The sequence below is a fragment of the Canis lupus genome, chromosome 1 (genome assembly GCF_003254725.2).
Source record: "Canis lupus dingo isolate Sandy chromosome 1, ASM325472v2, whole genome shotgun sequence".
Classification (NCBI taxonomy): domain Eukaryota; kingdom Metazoa; phylum Chordata; class Mammalia; order Carnivora; family Canidae; genus Canis; species Canis lupus.
In genome coordinates, this window is record NC_064243.1 from 35,335,204 (window position 1) to 35,352,536 (window position 17,333).

The 17,333-nt window shown below is 36.3% G+C and overlaps 1 protein-coding gene across 6 annotated transcripts in view; it reads left to right on the top strand.

Moving 5' to 3' along the window:
* Positions 1–10,611, top strand: part of PHACTR2 (phosphatase and actin regulator 2) — a 205,669-nt gene extending 195,058 nt beyond the window's left edge. For all 6 annotated transcript variants that reach the window (XM_035700908.2, XM_025422451.3, XM_035700907.2 and 3 more), the window contains one exon: positions 4,271–10,611. In XM_035700908.2, coding sequence (XP_035556801.1) covers positions 4,271–4,286 — 16 coding nt within the window. In that variant the 3' untranslated portion in view covers positions 4,287–10,611. The remainder of the gene's footprint in view (positions 1–4,270) is intronic.
* Positions 10,612–17,333: the final 6,722 nt, after the last annotated feature.

Genomic DNA, 17,333 nt, shown 5'->3' on the forward strand with positions numbered 1-17,333 from the left:
GGGAAAAACAAAAAACTTTATCATGTCCTCCTGCTAATTTTGGGAAATTAAAAGCAGGACGCTTTCCAGGAAAATGCTGGGCTTTAGAACGTTTTAAACCTCTTCTGGTCCACTGACTACTCACTTTGATCTCAACTCCGAAATTTACCTTCTTCATCCCACAGACATTATCGGTGGGAAGATCAAACCTGTCATGTCATGTTTCCCCATGCTTGTCCTTTGAATGCAGAACCAGATGTAGATCAGGGCATTGTGGAGTGTTTGGTGTACAAAGCTCAGCAAATTAGGAGAGGGCTAAAATAATTGCTAAATTAGATGAGTTAGTATTTAATTCCTAGAAAAGCTGAACCTAACAAAGAGGGACCTTGCTAGCTCATAGTGTGAGGACCCTGCAGGTACAGTATATTTGCCTGTATTGTCAGGGCCCCCAAGGCTCCTGCTTCCTTTACATGGTGTGGATAGTGCTTGTGTGTCCTCGAACTGAGAGAAAGGATAGTGCTCATTTCAACTGCAAGGACATCACTGGACTTGCTTTTCTAGTAATTGCAAAAAGTTTGTGTGAGCCCATTCTCATCTAGTTCCTTTTGTGGCAAAAGGCAGATGTTTTTGAGAGAACTATAGCTATCAAAGTATAGCCTAGGGGTCACATGGGTGGCTCAGTAGGTTAAGCATCAGACTCTTGATTTCAGTTCAGGTCATGATCTCAGGTTCTGGATGGAACCCCCTCAGTGCAAAGTCTGCTTGGGATTCTCTCTCTTCCTCTCCCTCTGCCCCTCTCCCTGTTCATGTGTCTCTCTAGCTCTATCTAAAATAAATAAATAAAATCTTTATAAAACAGAGAAGTGTAGCCTAGGATGTGGAACAGGACTTTTCTATGGTCAAAACTCATCAAAACTAACTACAGATTTAGAAATCTAACTGATTACCTTTTCCTTTGCATTCTACCAAGAGGGCACCAAGGAAACTCTTTGAATGAAAGTATAATTGAAGACATATTTTGGTCTCACATGTTTTGATTAGGAATAGAGTCTGGAGCCTGGCACCTCCCCTTACTAGCTCTGTGCCTTGGGCACATGACTTAGCATCCCTGTGTCTGTTTCCGCATCTGTACAGAGGGTTACAGGAATACATACATAGGATGTTTTGAGGATAAACTAGGTAATAAGGTAATACTTGTACTTGTGCTGGGCACGTAGTAAACATTAGTAATTTCAGCTGTCATTATTATCTGCCTCTCTTATATTTTATATAAAAAGATTGATTTAAGAGGTTTAAATTACTATTTTGAAATATCTTTATAGAATTTATATATATTTCTTCAGATTATGGTTGGCTCTTTCTAGAAAGCATGATGGAATGTCCTATCACGGGGGTATCACAGATTAGTATAAATTTGATTGTAGTTAATATGGGGGAGGTGTCTCATGATTAGACTCCTCAGTTACAAGAATTACTCATAGAAAGTTATGCAATAACTTTCTAAGTGCCCTAGTATGTATGTATGCCCTAGTATGTATTCCGTTGTTTATGCATTCAGCAAGTATTGATTGAGCACATAGAGTGAGTCAGACTCTGTTCTGGACCCTGGGAATTTAGAACATGTCAGATAAAGTCCTCACTCTCACATGGTTATGTTCTAGTGAGGGAGACAAACCATTAGCAAGTGAACAAATAAATAAACATGACATAATTTCAAATTGTGCTAAGTACTATCAAGAAAATATAACTGGATGCAATGGAAGGGACAAGGGTGGATATAGTTAGGGTGGCGAGGAAATGGGTCTCTTAGGGAAATACAACCTATTCTGTGATTTAAATGACAAGAGGAAGCTATCAGTGCTTTTGGAGGAGAGAAAAACACTCCACCTCCGAGAGGGGGCCAGCCCATTTAGAGGAAAGAGCTAGTACAAAGGCCCTGAGTTGAGTAAGGATTTTACATAGTCAGAGGACAATAACCAAGTGACTGTAACAGGAACTTTGTCTCCATTTAGCACATGTAAGAGTATGGAAATTTACCTACCTCCCAAGGTTGTGGTCAGGGCTAAACCTTAGAAGTTGAACTCAAAGGAGATACATCCCTACTTTTGGTCACAACATATTTTCAAGTTTTGGTAAGGTTGGTATATCTTATTTTTATTTTGCGTTTTGGAAAGTCAAACATGTAAAAGTAGTATAACAAGCCCCATGCATCTATCATGCTGCTTATCCAATGATCAAATTATAGCCCATATGCTTCAGCTGTTCTTATATCTTTAATTTTTCATTTTTTAACTCTTCAGCTGTTCTTATATCTTTAATTTTTCATTTTTTAATGCTTTGATTCCACATGGCAGAATTTTTTAAGTTGTCCAATGTGCCAGATACTGTATTTTGTGAGTATATGAAACTGATTAAAAGCAGGTTTTTCCTCAGTGCCTATCTGAGTAGACATACCTACAAAGGTAATATACTGTGATAAATAACTGTGATAAACCAAGTCTTATCGGAACACAGAAGAGAAAGTGATTAATGCTTCCTTAAGAAACGGAGGAAGGGGAGTTTGGAGAACTCAGAGTGAGATTGAAGGAGGTGGAGATGGAAGGAAGATAAGATAAAGACAGAGCACAAAAGTGGAGAGCATTTGGGGGTAAATGATTGGAACTGAGGGTATTTTGGGAGTAGTAATGCAGAGAAACATGGTTTGGGCCACATTCTGAAAGGCCTTATCACTACTCTAAGAAATATAAATTGTACTTCATAGGGAAAGGAGAATAATACAATGATATTACAAGAACTGAGGAGTGCCTGGGTGGCTCAGTTGGTTAAATATCTGCCCTTGGCTCAGATCATGATCCCAGGGTTCTGGGATTGATCCCCACATTGGGCTCCTTGCTCAGTGGGGAGCCTGCTTCTCCCTCTCCCTCTGCTGCTCCCCTTGCGTGTGTGTTCTGGCTCTCTCTCTCTCTCTCTCTCTCTCTCTCTCTCTCAAATAAATAAATAAAATCTTAAAAAAAAAAAACTGGAATGATCAGATGAGTGCTTATGATGACACTGCTAGTGACATTGTGGGGCATAGATTTGATCTACAAATCTCTGAGCCTGGGACAGGGAAATGAATTAGACTGGTTTATTAGGCCAAATGAACATTGGATTATACAAGACAAATGAAATACTAAAGAGTTGCGTAAATGTGGAATCACAGAAATAGGCTGAAGAAGTAGATCACATAAGGCTTTATGGAGATGACTTTTAGCCTTGATCTTGAATATGAAAACATAGATGGGAAATGAAGGGAGGGGATTGCAATATTACAAAACATAGCTTGTACACAAAGCACAAAGCTCCAAAAACACAGGAATGTTCAATAACTCCCATGGAGGGGTGTGAAACCAGCTAGCTAGTTAGCATGCTGTTCAAATAGCACTAGCAAAAGATGGGAAAACTTTAATGGAACCGAAGATAGGTAATCAAGGCACGACTTAGTGTCTAGTGGGATCTGGAGGGTAAAGGAGAGAACAGAGTTGCAAATCTGAGAGTCCTAGACTAAAAGTCTTTTAGAAGATAGATTGTTTAACAAGATAGAAAGTGCAAAGGCATATTTACAAGAAAAGATAATTTGTATAGTTGTGGACATGCTTAGTGGAACATTTTGATGAATATGCTTGAATATGCTTGGCAGGCATTTGGAAATCCAGGCAAAAAAGGTAGATTTGGAGTCTTTATTGGGAAGCAGTGAGAGGCTGAAGCTAAACCAATAAGGACTATTTGTTGATGGTTTCCTTGAAAACTACAAACCAGGGGCACCTGGTGGCTCGCTCGGTGGTTGAGCATCTGCCTTCGGCGAAGGTCATGATTCTTGGGGTTCTGGGATCGAGTCCTATGTCAGGCTTCCCACAAGGAGCCTGCTTCTCCCTCTGCCTATGTCTCTGCCTCTCTCTCTGTCTCTCATGAATAAATAAATAAAATATTTAAAACTACAAACCAGGTGTAACCAAATCCTTTATGAAAACATCCCATTCTGCTCAGTACAGGTCAGACATGACCCTCAAGATTAGTGACGTTTTGTGTATTGGTTGCTCTGTATCCTGGATAATATAACCAGAATATTTTGTATAGGGACTGTCTCTGCTTTCCAGCCTAACCTTTGTCACAGTATTCTGTTGTGACAGTAATTTATAACAGTAGTTCAGTTGGGGGATGTCTAGAGCTGCCTTTATTTATAAACATTACTTTGTTTGGTTTACTAATTGCCACTGTGCTTCTCTAACAGAGTTTCTGTTTCTTGTGTCAGGTTTCACCGTCCCTAACGAAGTGTGAGACTCTTTGGAAACACAGACTGATCATCCATGGGGGATGCCTCTCTTCCTGAAAACCTGATATTGCACTGGGATTAGAATGTGTGTGTTTCCTGTTAACTGGTGAAGGAAGTGTATGGAAAGTGCTCCCCACCTGCATGGCTCAGATGGGGCCAAGAAGCAAAGGGAGAGGTACAGTGACTCTGCTGTCCTGAATGTGTATGGAGGGGTAAATCAGGAGTTTTAATCAAAGAAGATGAGCAGAAGACAATCACTGGCTCCCTATTACCAGAAAGCCAAATTGTAGAGTACAGGTTAAAGAGAAATGGGGCCTGGAATTTCTGGGCACTAAAAAGGGGTGGGGATTGAAAATCAGAAAAAAAAAGAGAAATATTTCATTATGTTAATGAAGAAAAGAGAAAATGGAAGCATAAATATTTTTGAAGTAGTCTTTTGGTAGCTGAGAACTTATTAAGGGATTTGGGAATCTAATCACCTAATGTGGATTCCTTAAAGACCTGATCCTAGAAGAATATTCTCGTTTCACCGTTATGTTGGTGCAGTATAGTACCATTATTTTATGTTGTGCCAGTGAATCCAATTGCCAGAAATAAGTCTGCGTGTTTTCATGCATCTTTTTCTTAAATGCAAGAGACTTTTTATTGACTCTTAACAAGCATGCCTGCCCAAATTTTGTTGCATGTTTTAAGTAGCCTACCTATACACACTTTTTTTTTTTTAATACTCCTTATCTAATGTACCAAACTTCTACAAGGATAACAGGACTGGGAATAAAGTCAGATGAATGTGATCCTATAAATCTGTAGGAAGCTTTAGAAATAAATCTGTGGTCTTTCCCTAGCTTGATTATCATCAAAGTCGAAGCAACCATACCTGATCTAAGGAAGATAATATATTGACAATCACAACACCTTTAAAAAAAAAAAAAAAATCCGAGTCCAAAGTTAAAACTTTAAGCAAATGCAGGTGTTCTGCTGACAGTTAGTTCCGAGTGGGCGTGGAAAGGACTACTTATTTTCAGGGCTGCATTAAGTTGGATTGCTGCTATCAAAAAATTAAGTAAATGCATCAAAATACTCACCCGAAGGCTTAAAAAAACACAGAAAATCTCTGCTAAATTGCAAGTGAGGAGAACCTCATTTTGTATTTTAAGAGTCTGCAGATTGCATCCATAAATATATTGACTTGCAATGCAAAAGAATCAGTGAGATTAAAGTCATGGAAGGCTTCCCTGTGAGCCTACAGTCAGTATTGTTTACATTAAGAAACCCTCAATTGCCATCTTGCTATTTTCTGTGGAGTCGCAGGCACAGCATGGCTTCTGCTTCCAAGTACATATGATCAGATGTAAATACTACCTTGCATTCAATTGTTCTTTCATGATTGTTTTGTGCTCCTTTTATTAAAAACACATGAGACATAATAACAAGACTAGACCTAGTAGACTTTATTTTATTCTCGGAGCTTGGGCTAGAATTTTCTGAAATGCTTCTGGTTCGTGATATGGAAGACTGTAATTTGTGATTTCAACCAAAAGAGCAAACATTTAATCTGGTAGATAAATTTGGATCCTTTCATTCATTTATATTTTGTAGAACCACTTGAAATTGGATGATTTTGCTTAAAATTAAAAAGTTTTAGCCCCAATTGGCCTATTAGAGAAAGCCAGGGCCATTTTAAATCTAAGAAAAGTAAGCAGCATTGTTACACCTCTTGCTGCACTCAGCTACATGCATAATAAACCCATATTCTGCTCTTGTGTCACTTCATTACTAGTATAAGATGTATTTTTGCTCTTGAGAAAAATATTCTGCCCAAGTTACTTTCTCTGGCTGAAAGGTTTTGTTCCTTTCATAGTGTTTCAATCCAACCATGGACATTAACTCTGTTCTAATTTTTTGCCAAAGTCATCCTTTTCCTTGTAATGTTATTATATTATCATTGTTGTGTCTTGGGAAAAATTCCAAGAAATTTATTGTTATTTTAATTTTCTATACTTAAAATCTTTAAGTGTTGTCATAATTTCTAATCACAAGACAACTATAAAATGGTAAACATAAGACATTAACACTTTTTTAGCACTCAAGATACAAGTCATAGAAAGCCTCTACTTCGTTGATAAAAGGAACAATATTTTCCCATTCATGGTGCCTATGATGCAGTTTCTTCTTCCCTACAATGAGACATACCCAGTACAAAGATTCCAGTCTCTCAATATATTGTTTTGCTTGTGTGATATGTCAGACTTATGAACTACCCACACTTTTCTTCATACCAACTGACACATTTAGAGAAAAGTTTAAAAGTTAGAGCAAAATTAAAAAGTCAAAAACATTACCTCTGCTAATCTAATATTTTGGGATTGTAACCAACAGTTATAACATTAGAATGATTCTTTAAATAAAAATCTATGGAAAGAATCGAAGGATGATGAGCTAAACTGTACTTTTCAGAATAAGGCTTGGTGTTAGTAACTCATTTTAAAGGCAGAAACACTGCATATTCACCCAGCATCCCATCCAGAGATCTCTTGCTTGGCAACCCTAAAAGAATACAAAGATGTGGACCACCCTCTGCTCAATGCCAGCATTTCTGTTATCCAACCAATAAGCTACAGTTCTTTGAAAAAAGTAAATGTGTGTGAATTGGGCTGTTGCAACACAAACCAGGCTTTCCCCTTTTACAAAGTGAGACATTAGGCTGACATAGAGGCAGTGAGTGAATTTTCCTGAGTCCCCAAGATATGATTAGGGAAGAAAACAAACCATATCCTGGAAGATCCCAGGCAGGAAGGAACCAGACAGACTGTAAAACACAAAGTGGCCATTTCTGTCTTTTTAAAAATGAAGCAAAAGAACATTGACATTAGTAAGAAGATGCCGTGGGCTTTATCAGCATCTTTGTGGTCTGACAAAATTAGTCCTCTGGTGATCAGCATTAATTTAAGGCAGCCCTGCCTGATAATTCCCTGTGTATGTGAAATGTCTTGCATTTTTTATATTTGGTACAATTAGCCTTTATGTTAATTCCTTAAATTATTTAGGCTAAATCTGTAATATTCAGAGAACCATTTGTTGTATTTGAATAACTGTTTTAAATGGAGGAAAAAGCAAACTAATCTGTCTCTCTGATTTCCCCAGGAAAACAGACTTTCTGGTTCCATTTTCATGTCCTTTATTAACATATTGACTGTAGTCACTTATCTTTCTCTAATGTTAGTAACTATATAGTTATAAAGTTTTGAAATGTAAGTGAAAATCTATTTAAGACAGTAAAGGAATTGAATACACCCTTCAAAAATCATCAGATATTGAAAATGAGAGATGATTTCTTAAAACCCATAATTTGGGTTACATCCTGCAATAATTTCATGCCGCATTGCTCAAAAATTTCTTCAGTTTATTAGTTTTTAAGAGGTCCTAGTAGCACATTAAACACAGAAGTCTTCCTCAAAATAGGTGAGGTGGAAAATATGTACATTTATGACATTTTATCAGTACAGTAACTGAAGTATTCCCAAATTCCAGTCATGTTATTAACCCTACCCTTACTAGTGCAAGTATATAATTTGAGACAAGAACTAATTTTTTCACATCGTTAGAGTATGATGTGAGCAGTAAGGAACCACTAAGATGTAATTTATTTACAGAGTTGTCCCTTGACCTCTTGAAATAGGTTATATTCCACTGTTGAGTATTTACTGTCTTATTATTGGCAGAATGTATCACATTGTTTTGCTTGGCAGAGCAGAATGAACTTCTGGAACTGAAATATGTCCTACAGGGGAATATAAGGGCAAAAGTTATCATCAAATTAATAAGATCATCTTTCTGAGAGAAAGCTCATCTTTAAGTAGTTCAAACCCAAGTCTCAAAGAGGAGCACAAGGAACTACTATAATTTGACGGTGACCAAAGGGTGGTGGGGAGAAAGGTAGAAATACTCCCAAAACAATTCTCATTTTCACTTTCCCTTTACTTTTGGTAATAATTAAGCTTAAGCTCTATAGAAAATGGGAACAACCATTAACATTATCTAGAAAACAGTGGAAGCATAGTTCACAAGGTCATTCCAAATTAAGAAATCCCTGTAAGATTTCTGGCAAAAATAAAATAAAGAGAATACTGTGGCAGCTATTCTTACTGAAAGCCAACCTTATAGGCAGGAGTCATTTTTAACCATGCTAGGATTTCCTACACGAAGAATATCATTTAACTTGTCACATTGCTGACGCATACTGTACCTATGAGCAGTTGATCACTGTTGATCAGTGTTTCTCAGTGGGAGTGCCATTGGCATTTGGAGCTGGGCAATTCTTTGTTTACAGAAATGTTCCCTGCATTGCAAGATGTTTTATATCCTAAGCCCCTGCTGACTAAATGCCAGTAGCATGCCCAGTCACTGTAAAACCCAAAAGTCAGAAGCACTCCTTCATGTTCAAAGGCCCTTCTAAGGCAGTACCACCTCCCTTGAGTTCTACTGTCTGCAATTTGAGAACACACAGGGTAAAGTACCTATTTTAAAACATGGTCACTACTGTCTTGCATTACTCTGTGCCCTGAATAGTTTCTTCCCCCTTTATTTTTCAAGCCTTCTGCTTCAGTGAAGCTTTAATTTGCCAGGTCTTCAGGGAGGACGTTGCTGGGCAGCCTTGGCAGTTTCAATGGGCGTAGTCACTTGGCTAGTCCCTGTATGTACTTACAGGAGAAATTTCAAATGAAGCAAACTTTCTTTTTCCTATTTTGACCTCATAGTTTTACCTAAGAACTACACTGGTTTGTCACAATCTTTGTTAGTGTCATGAGGATTATTGCATGGCTTAACCCCAAATACAACTAACAATCCACATAAACAAAACCAGTGGTCCATGAAAATCACTGTTAGATTTCAACTTGTAAGGTACATCCTTTAAATTACAAAGCAATCACCTATTTATCCTATTAAAGAAACATTTAACCCACATGTAAATGCTTGAATTCTTCCTGTATAACTCTAGTCACACAGTTCAACTTTGCTAAAATTTGTGAACACTGAAGGAAGCATGGATAACTGGATTGCATGCATATTGTTCATACTTCAATGATGGTCATAACAAGATGATTTTTTTCCTACTTGAAACATGATTGAACTATGCTAACAGTACATATGCATACTTATTCTCTGTTGCTTTTTATCACCAAAACTGAATGGCAAATACGTATTGAAATGATTTGGATGAATTGTGGCTCATAGAATGGAAGAGTTTAGCCACTATAATTTTTCAAAATACTAAAATTTCTAGATCTGTTTTTCGAGACAGAGCAACTCGGAGTTGATAAAGGAAGTTATATTGTGAACTTTTAGATGGTGCTTAAGAATTCTTACCTTGTTAAATACCAGTATTTTTTTTTTCTTTTTAAGAATAAATTAAAGGGAGTAAATGAAGCAGAATGCCACTCCACCCTCAGGTCAATTTCATGGTATACTAAAATGCCAATAATATTTGTGCCACTTGCCAATTTAGGGGACTTTTCCCTTACTGGATGCTTTTGTCACAGTTTGTATCATTACATTGCTTAGAGAGATTCCACAAAAAGATGTCACCTTTGCAGTGCTAACTAGCATTTGAAAAAAAATCTGAATAAACCTAGGGTCAAACCACTTTCATTACTTAAAATATAGGCACGAATTTTTATTTTTATTTTTTTAATATTTCTTCTGTGGCTTAGAAATGTGCCAATGTGTTCAAAACATTCTGCACCAATTTCACGAGATTTAGTACCTAGCAAAAACTCAAACTTGTCATTTTTTTCTATGTAAGTGATTTTTAAAGAACTATATGTATTCTTTTGTTATTTCACTTTGGTTAAAATGGTTAAGAATGGTAAGCTGTGACCATTATCAGACTGACTGAATGATTCCTGATTTCCAGTAAGTGATCTAATTCTACATATTACACAGGTACAATATCTGTGGGTGTAAATAACTGGAACTGTACACTGATTAACATGACAGTTTCTCTTTTTTTGTTATTATTGATCTGTACTGTATTATAGTATGTGGGTATAAATACCTACAAGTATACACAGATATGTATATGTATTCCACTATTGTAACCTGAAAGACAGACTATGTATTATCTTTTTTTATTCCTTACTGGTGTTTGTGTTATTTAAAAAGCAAAATTATGCTCTATTTAGTTGTATATTATAGGATACTTTGCTGTGCACAATTCCAAGTGCCTTAGAATATTGTTTAGCTTTCTTAAGTATATATAAATGCATATATGTATAAAATTGGGAAAAGTTACCTCAATAAAATTATTGGGAAATCCCCAACCTTAGTTTCTTCCAATTCTATTGTATTGAGACAGTGCTCCGTATTTTTAAATTAAAAGCTTTCTGAGTCCTCCCCTGTAAAGCAAAAATAAGACAGATTTTCTAATTGTCTATGATTTCAATTGCACCCTAATTTAAAATTTTTTGTATGTAAGGCTTTGTGATTTGTAATTTTTATTTAAAATATCTACCTAAGAATTACTGCTTTAAACAGCAATTTACAGTATATTTTAAAAACCTGCTTTTTTAATATCTGAGGATATTTGATGTTGATGTTTTTATTGACATTATACTGTGTAAAAATAAAAGCTAGTCCCTTTAGAATTTATAATACAGAAAATAATAAAGTTCCTCATTATTCTTATTATTTAATGTATCATAAGCAAAGAGAGGTGGGGAGCATATTTTGGCCAGAAAAGAAATTGGAATATACTTTTCATTTTTTCAACAGCAGTTACAAATTATAACTTATTAGCCTCCCTCAACTCTGAGACAAGGGCAAAGGTATGAGAGAAAGGTATGAAAAGCAATTTGTGTACCATAATCTTAGATAAAAGACATATAATAGAGAGGATTGGAACTACAAATTTTAAAAGTAGATTTGAAAAATTGACCTCAGTATGCTAATTAAAAATTAGCTGTACATCCCCAAGGTGAGTGTCATAGTTCAACAACTGCTTTCCATTTTTGCTCACACTAAACTAGGTTCTGCATTGAAACATTAATTTCTAAAACCGAGTAGAGGCAAGAAAGAGACAAATTTTTTTTCCCATTTTACATAACACTTTGATGGCATCCATTTACATAAGACTATTGTGATTGAATTCATTGCTAGACCTCAACTCAGGCATCTGTATGGAGTGGTTGTTACCATGCTGCTGTCCACACACAGGCCAAGTCCTTGCTCAGTTGATGAGTTTTGAACTCTTTGCTCTCTAACAGGTGGTCACTAACAGTAGAACACATGAAACTCTAGAGAAAGCTAAGAACCTAAAGTTTGTGTGAGGGTTTTTTTGCTCTTTTGCCAAAAACGGGTACTATTTCTAACGTTTTTAGGGGAGAAAAGCTATAGATACTAACTTTATAGTTAGATAAACACCCTAAGGCAGACAGAACTAGCACTTCAATGCTTTTTGACCCAAGGATTTGTTTCTGGATGGACTTTTGACTTCAATTGGCCGAGGTCCAACAGCCTAGAATAGGAAGCACTCAACATTGGGAAAAATTTGTCACTAATTATCATGTAGGCGTACTCAGTAGCTTGACCTTAAGTTATAAGTCATCTTTTCTATGGCCAATTTAAGTTTGTTACCCCTTTACATTCAGTCCCTTGATTACCTCTGAAATCTTGGTCATTGCCTCTCTGAGTCTTCCCCCAGTGGATTTGTTCTTAATCCTGCCACCACATTATTCTTCCTAAAAGATAACCCTCATATTATCCCTTCTTAGAACTTTCTAGTGAGTCCCCTACTGAATAAATACCTTAAAGGTGCTTCAATCTCACCCTCAAGATCTTCTGCAGCTTCACCACAGACCAAAGTTCCAGATTACTCTCCTTTTATTCCTCATTTAGGCTAAATCGAATGAAACTCCTTGTTCTCCATATACTCTACACACTCTCCCAATGTTATAGCTTTGTTTATGCCGTTCCCTCCAGCTAGAATTCTCCTATGTGAATTAACATCCTTTTAGGAATGGTTGCAATATCTTCTCCAGCTATTATATTATAGTTTCTCTAAAGTGTTCAACATCATAAATAAATTCAACAGATTTGATTCCTTTTATTAGAACTTCAAAGGCCCAAATGTCACTATAACAGGCACTTTAACAACACTTTTAAGGTGAATACATTATAAATGTAGTAAAATTTTCTTAAACATTTCAATATTATTTATAGATGTAAAAATAGTCTTATGCTTTTCAGTTTTACAAGTCTAAAATTAGTTATATAGTTTAAATCGGAATTGTGTGGCTAATTGATCTGATTCTACAATATTCCAATTTTTAAAAATTAAAGATTTTCTTTATTTATTCATGAAAGACACAGAGAGAGAAAGGCAGAGACATAGGCAGAGGGAGAAGCAGGCTCCATGCAGGGAGCCCAACTGTGGGACTCGATCCCAGGACTCCAGGATCATGCCCTGAGCCTAAGGCAGATGCTTAACCACTAAGCCACCCTGGCATCCCAAAAATTACAAATAATTTAATACCAATTATATACAGATTGTCCCAATAGTCAAAAAACCTATATGGAACATAAAAATATTTTTGCCTTTCATCTAATTTCCAACTTTAATTCTAAGCCTTGCCAAGCTTGTAAAAACATTTAGACACTGGGAAAAGCAGATTTTAAAACCATAGATAAACTGAAATTACTGGATTGATGATTCACCATTTGCTTAATGGCCACAAATCCATGACTGAGGAAGGCATCATATGAGCTTCTTACTTCTGAGAAAAATCTACTTGAACCACAGAGACATGTTTAGAACCACTTTTCACTCCCATAACTTTAGGAGTTTCCAAATCCAGTCTTCAGAGAGGATTGTCTTATTCAAACAGATTTGAGCTACATCCTAAACAGTTCTTGTCTGATAGGTAGAAGGAAGTCCTGAGTTGCAGTTAGCTCTCTTCAACGATCACTGGCTTATTGAAATTTTGCATTTTTTTCATTCTTTGACTTTGACTAGACACAACTCATTTAAATAATATCCAATTAGATTCTGTACTTATCCCATACATATATCTGGTCCTGTTTGTCCCTAAGGCCAGAGCTCTGTGCTGAGGATGGTCCAATTAAGTCTGAAAACTGAGCTGATGGTAGAAGATAAAGGGATGGAAGACTAGGGAACTTAACAATGGCTAAAGTTGAAGGTCCTTGTAAACTTTCTACAGGAGTTGGAATTTATCCTTAAGAGTATTTTACGTGCAGGGGGAACATCCTCAGATTTGCCCTAATTACACTGGCCACAATGTCAAGACTGATTGGAAGAGGCAATATTCAAAGTGTGAAGACCATCACTTTTACCATAATCTCTTTAGAAGATAATGGTGACCTCAACCAAGGTATTTAACTATGGGAATGAAGAAACAACAAATTCAAGGGGCAGCTGAAGGGCAAAAGTGATTGTTGCATATGGGAAATGAGGGCTATGGAAAAGTAAAGACTATATCTTTGCTTTTCACTTAGGCAACTTGGTGGGTGGTGGCAATGCCATGTACTGAAATAGAAAGAAGGAAGGTGAGGTTTTAGGATTGGGGGGGTGGAAGGCAGGGATCCCAGGAAGGAGAAGGTAAGAGGTATGGAGACGTGAGGCATTTAATTTTGAAAGTCGGTTTGAGTTGCCTGCCTGTCGGGACATCCACATGTAGACAGATGTATAGTATTCAGTTGGATATATGAGTCTAAAGGTCAGGTAAAAGGTCTGGCCTACACAGAGGAAGTTGAGGATCATTAGCACAGGTAACAAGCTGTGGAAATGAATAAACCTCCCAACAGATAATGTAGATTATGACTAAATTAATTACTACAATGAAAATTTAATAAACTATTTTTTCTTTACTTGACTTTGTCTTTAAGACTGTAAAATCATTTCATTTGCACATCATCTGAGTGCTTTGAAAGATGTATATATTTTTTAATTTAACTAGGTTTTACTGGAGCAATTTTAAGTAAAATGGAGTAGTGCTTCATTTAGAGGTTTAAATTGTAAAGCAAAAATTATATTTGAAAATATATTGCCTCAAATACCTACTTTTACTTCAACAGTGAAATATGTGGCTGGTTCTTTAATTCAGCCATGGATGAAGAAGTTAGTTTACATTTAAGTGCTATGCGGTGTTAAAAAACAAAACAAAAGAAAAGAAAACTTACCTTTAAGCATAAGACTTATACTCAGCACAATGAGATGCTCATACCACAAGCATAGGGAACACAGTAATGGAGGAATTAGAGGTCCATGTCTCACCCACGTTTCCAGTATGACTTCATTGATGGAATGGCAGGGATAATCACTCAGTAGTAATAGTGATAATTTGGGGTGCCTGGGTGGTTCAGTCAGTTCAGCATCTGACTCTTGATTTCAGCTCAGGTCATGATCTCAGGGTCACAATCTCAGGGTTGTAAGATTGAGCCCTGCCAAAGGCTCCACACTCGGGTCGAGGTGGGGGTGGCGGTCTGCTTAAGATTCTCCCTCTCCCTCTGACCCTCTGTACCCCATATGCTCTCTCTTTCTCTCAAATAAATAAAACTTTAAAAAATATAATGGTGTTAGTCTCATTTCTCATGTAACTGAAAGCATAGAGTTAAATTCATCATGATCTAATTACCAAAGTTGTCAACGGTTTCAATAGTGTCATTGTCACTCAAAAGAAAGGAGACTAATAATGACTTGTGAGCTTTTAATAGCCCAAAGCTAGAATGAGCATGACTGAAACATACCAAAGAAAACTCAAAATTCATGTTTTAACTAGAAAGGCACAGTAAAAAAATAATTTGGATTAACATTTCCTAAGCGTATTCAACAATGAAATGTATGTACTTTTGACTCAAAGAACAGGAGTTAGTAAACAAAAGGCCCGGCAATATGAAGAGTTTGTGCTGCTAAAAGGAACTTTAAAGAATGTACAATTACCAGGGATCAGAAGCTCGTAAAATAATCTAAGTATGTAATATAAAGGACCTAAAGGATACCAGGATTTGAGGGAAAGCAGAAGGATTAAGATTGAAGAAGCTGACAAGTTGGGTCAAAATGCAAGCTAACAGATTCCATGATGTGAATCTGATCTGAACCAAAGCACATATTCTCTGACAAACCCCAGGTGCTGGGAGCCCTAGTTTCAGGAGATGGCCAACCTGAGGCAACAAAGAAATTAGGTCAATACTTACCTGGGAAGTGGACAACAGCTAACCTTCCCTGAGCACAAACACAGGCCAGGCACAGGTCCCAGCATTTAAAACATATTGTCTCATTGAATCCAACAATAATTCCTAAAAGGTCAGCATTCATAATATTATCATTCCCAGTTTACATTCTGGTAAGTGGAAGTCCATTTGCCTCAGGTTACACCATGAAAGTGGAACAAACCACCGTCTGATTTTGGTTAGTGTACCAAGCATACTACTGCTGTTGTTTAATATTAGAGGGGGAAATTTGTGTTTCATTGGAAAATGATTCATTTTCAGACAAGTACACCCTTCTAATTCTGGATTTATGAGGACCATGCACCTTTCCTTGCCTTTGAGCTATTTTACAACTTTGTAAGTTGTAGAAAGCTGACAGTAATGTCGAATAATTCTTGTCTCCAGACACATACATTTCTGTCTAGTAAAGGTTCAACTGTCTTCCCTGGGTCACTGGGGAAGAAGCCAGTTTTGTCTCCATTTGCACATTCTTCTCAATATTCCTTCTCTGTAAATGTGTCTCTTCTTTAGATGGTCCTCTGAGCTAATTGTAACATGCTATGTAACCCTCATTATGATGTTTTAAATAAAATCTTTATATGTCCTCAGTTTGTGCATATATATGGGAGTCATGGATTTATCATTTAAAAAGTATCCTTTAACAATGTGTACTGAACTGATATTAGTATCTAATCTGTCCCATCTTTGTTTTTATTTTTGGTGTCTTTTAAGATTTTATTTTAATCTCTACACTCCACATGGCTGGTTCGAACTCACAATCCAGAGATCAAGAGACTCATGCTCTATAGACTAAGCCAGCCAGGTGCACACATTTTGGTTTTTAAGTATCTTTACTTTTTTTACCAAATGTAAAATTTTTTAAATCCTCACTAAAAACATATAAACAATAAAATATATAAAACAATGTAAATAGCTGTATATTTTTCCATTGTTTATGATTATACATAATGGACATCTAAAGCTCCTATTGTCTCTACTCCTCATGGAAAATTGCTATGGGCAGTTTGGTGCATAGTTGACTGGTATTTTCCAGTGCTTGCACTAGGATATTTCTTTGTAAAATGTTTTTCTATTTATAATTACTAACAAAATAATGCCATTTTCACGGTGTTCTATGGTCTGCTTTTTTTTCTGGCTAAGGGACTGTGTGTGTCAAACTGCCTCTTCCTTAGAACAACTTCACAATAGACCACAGTATAAATTTTTTTCAACTAATCCCTTACTAGTGGAATTGTAATTGCTTTATTATTCTTGATTGAACATCCTGCTACATCCATCTTGATGCTCTTTCCCTTTTTATAAATTAACTAGCTCCATACGCTCTATTAATATTGTCAAGCATATAATTTATAATTTCTAGAGTTACTGCTTTAGTGTCTAGTTAGCTTGGCTATATTTAAGCAAGTTTACTCCACTTTTGTGTACATTGGTTTCCTGGTCTGGGGGTCCTTGAGCAATACTGATGGAGAACCACTGCTGAATGTGACATAAATGGTGCTAAGATGGTAAACATGGTTTCAAAAGGCAAATTCATTTCACACGGAAAATACAAAAATTTTCAAAGCCTAGACTAAATCGGGAATTAAAATCAACTTAATTAAAATGAATTTATTAAAATTCTGTTTAATCATTTTGAAATGGATGCCATTTATTAGAACATACTAATAATATTCTAGAAGTATGGTTTCAATTAATTATCATTACTATAATATTCCAGTTATGGGTGATTTTAATTATAGGAAATGTTTTTCTATGTTAAGACGAGCCAGGGTTTTGTATATATACCATTTTAATGAAT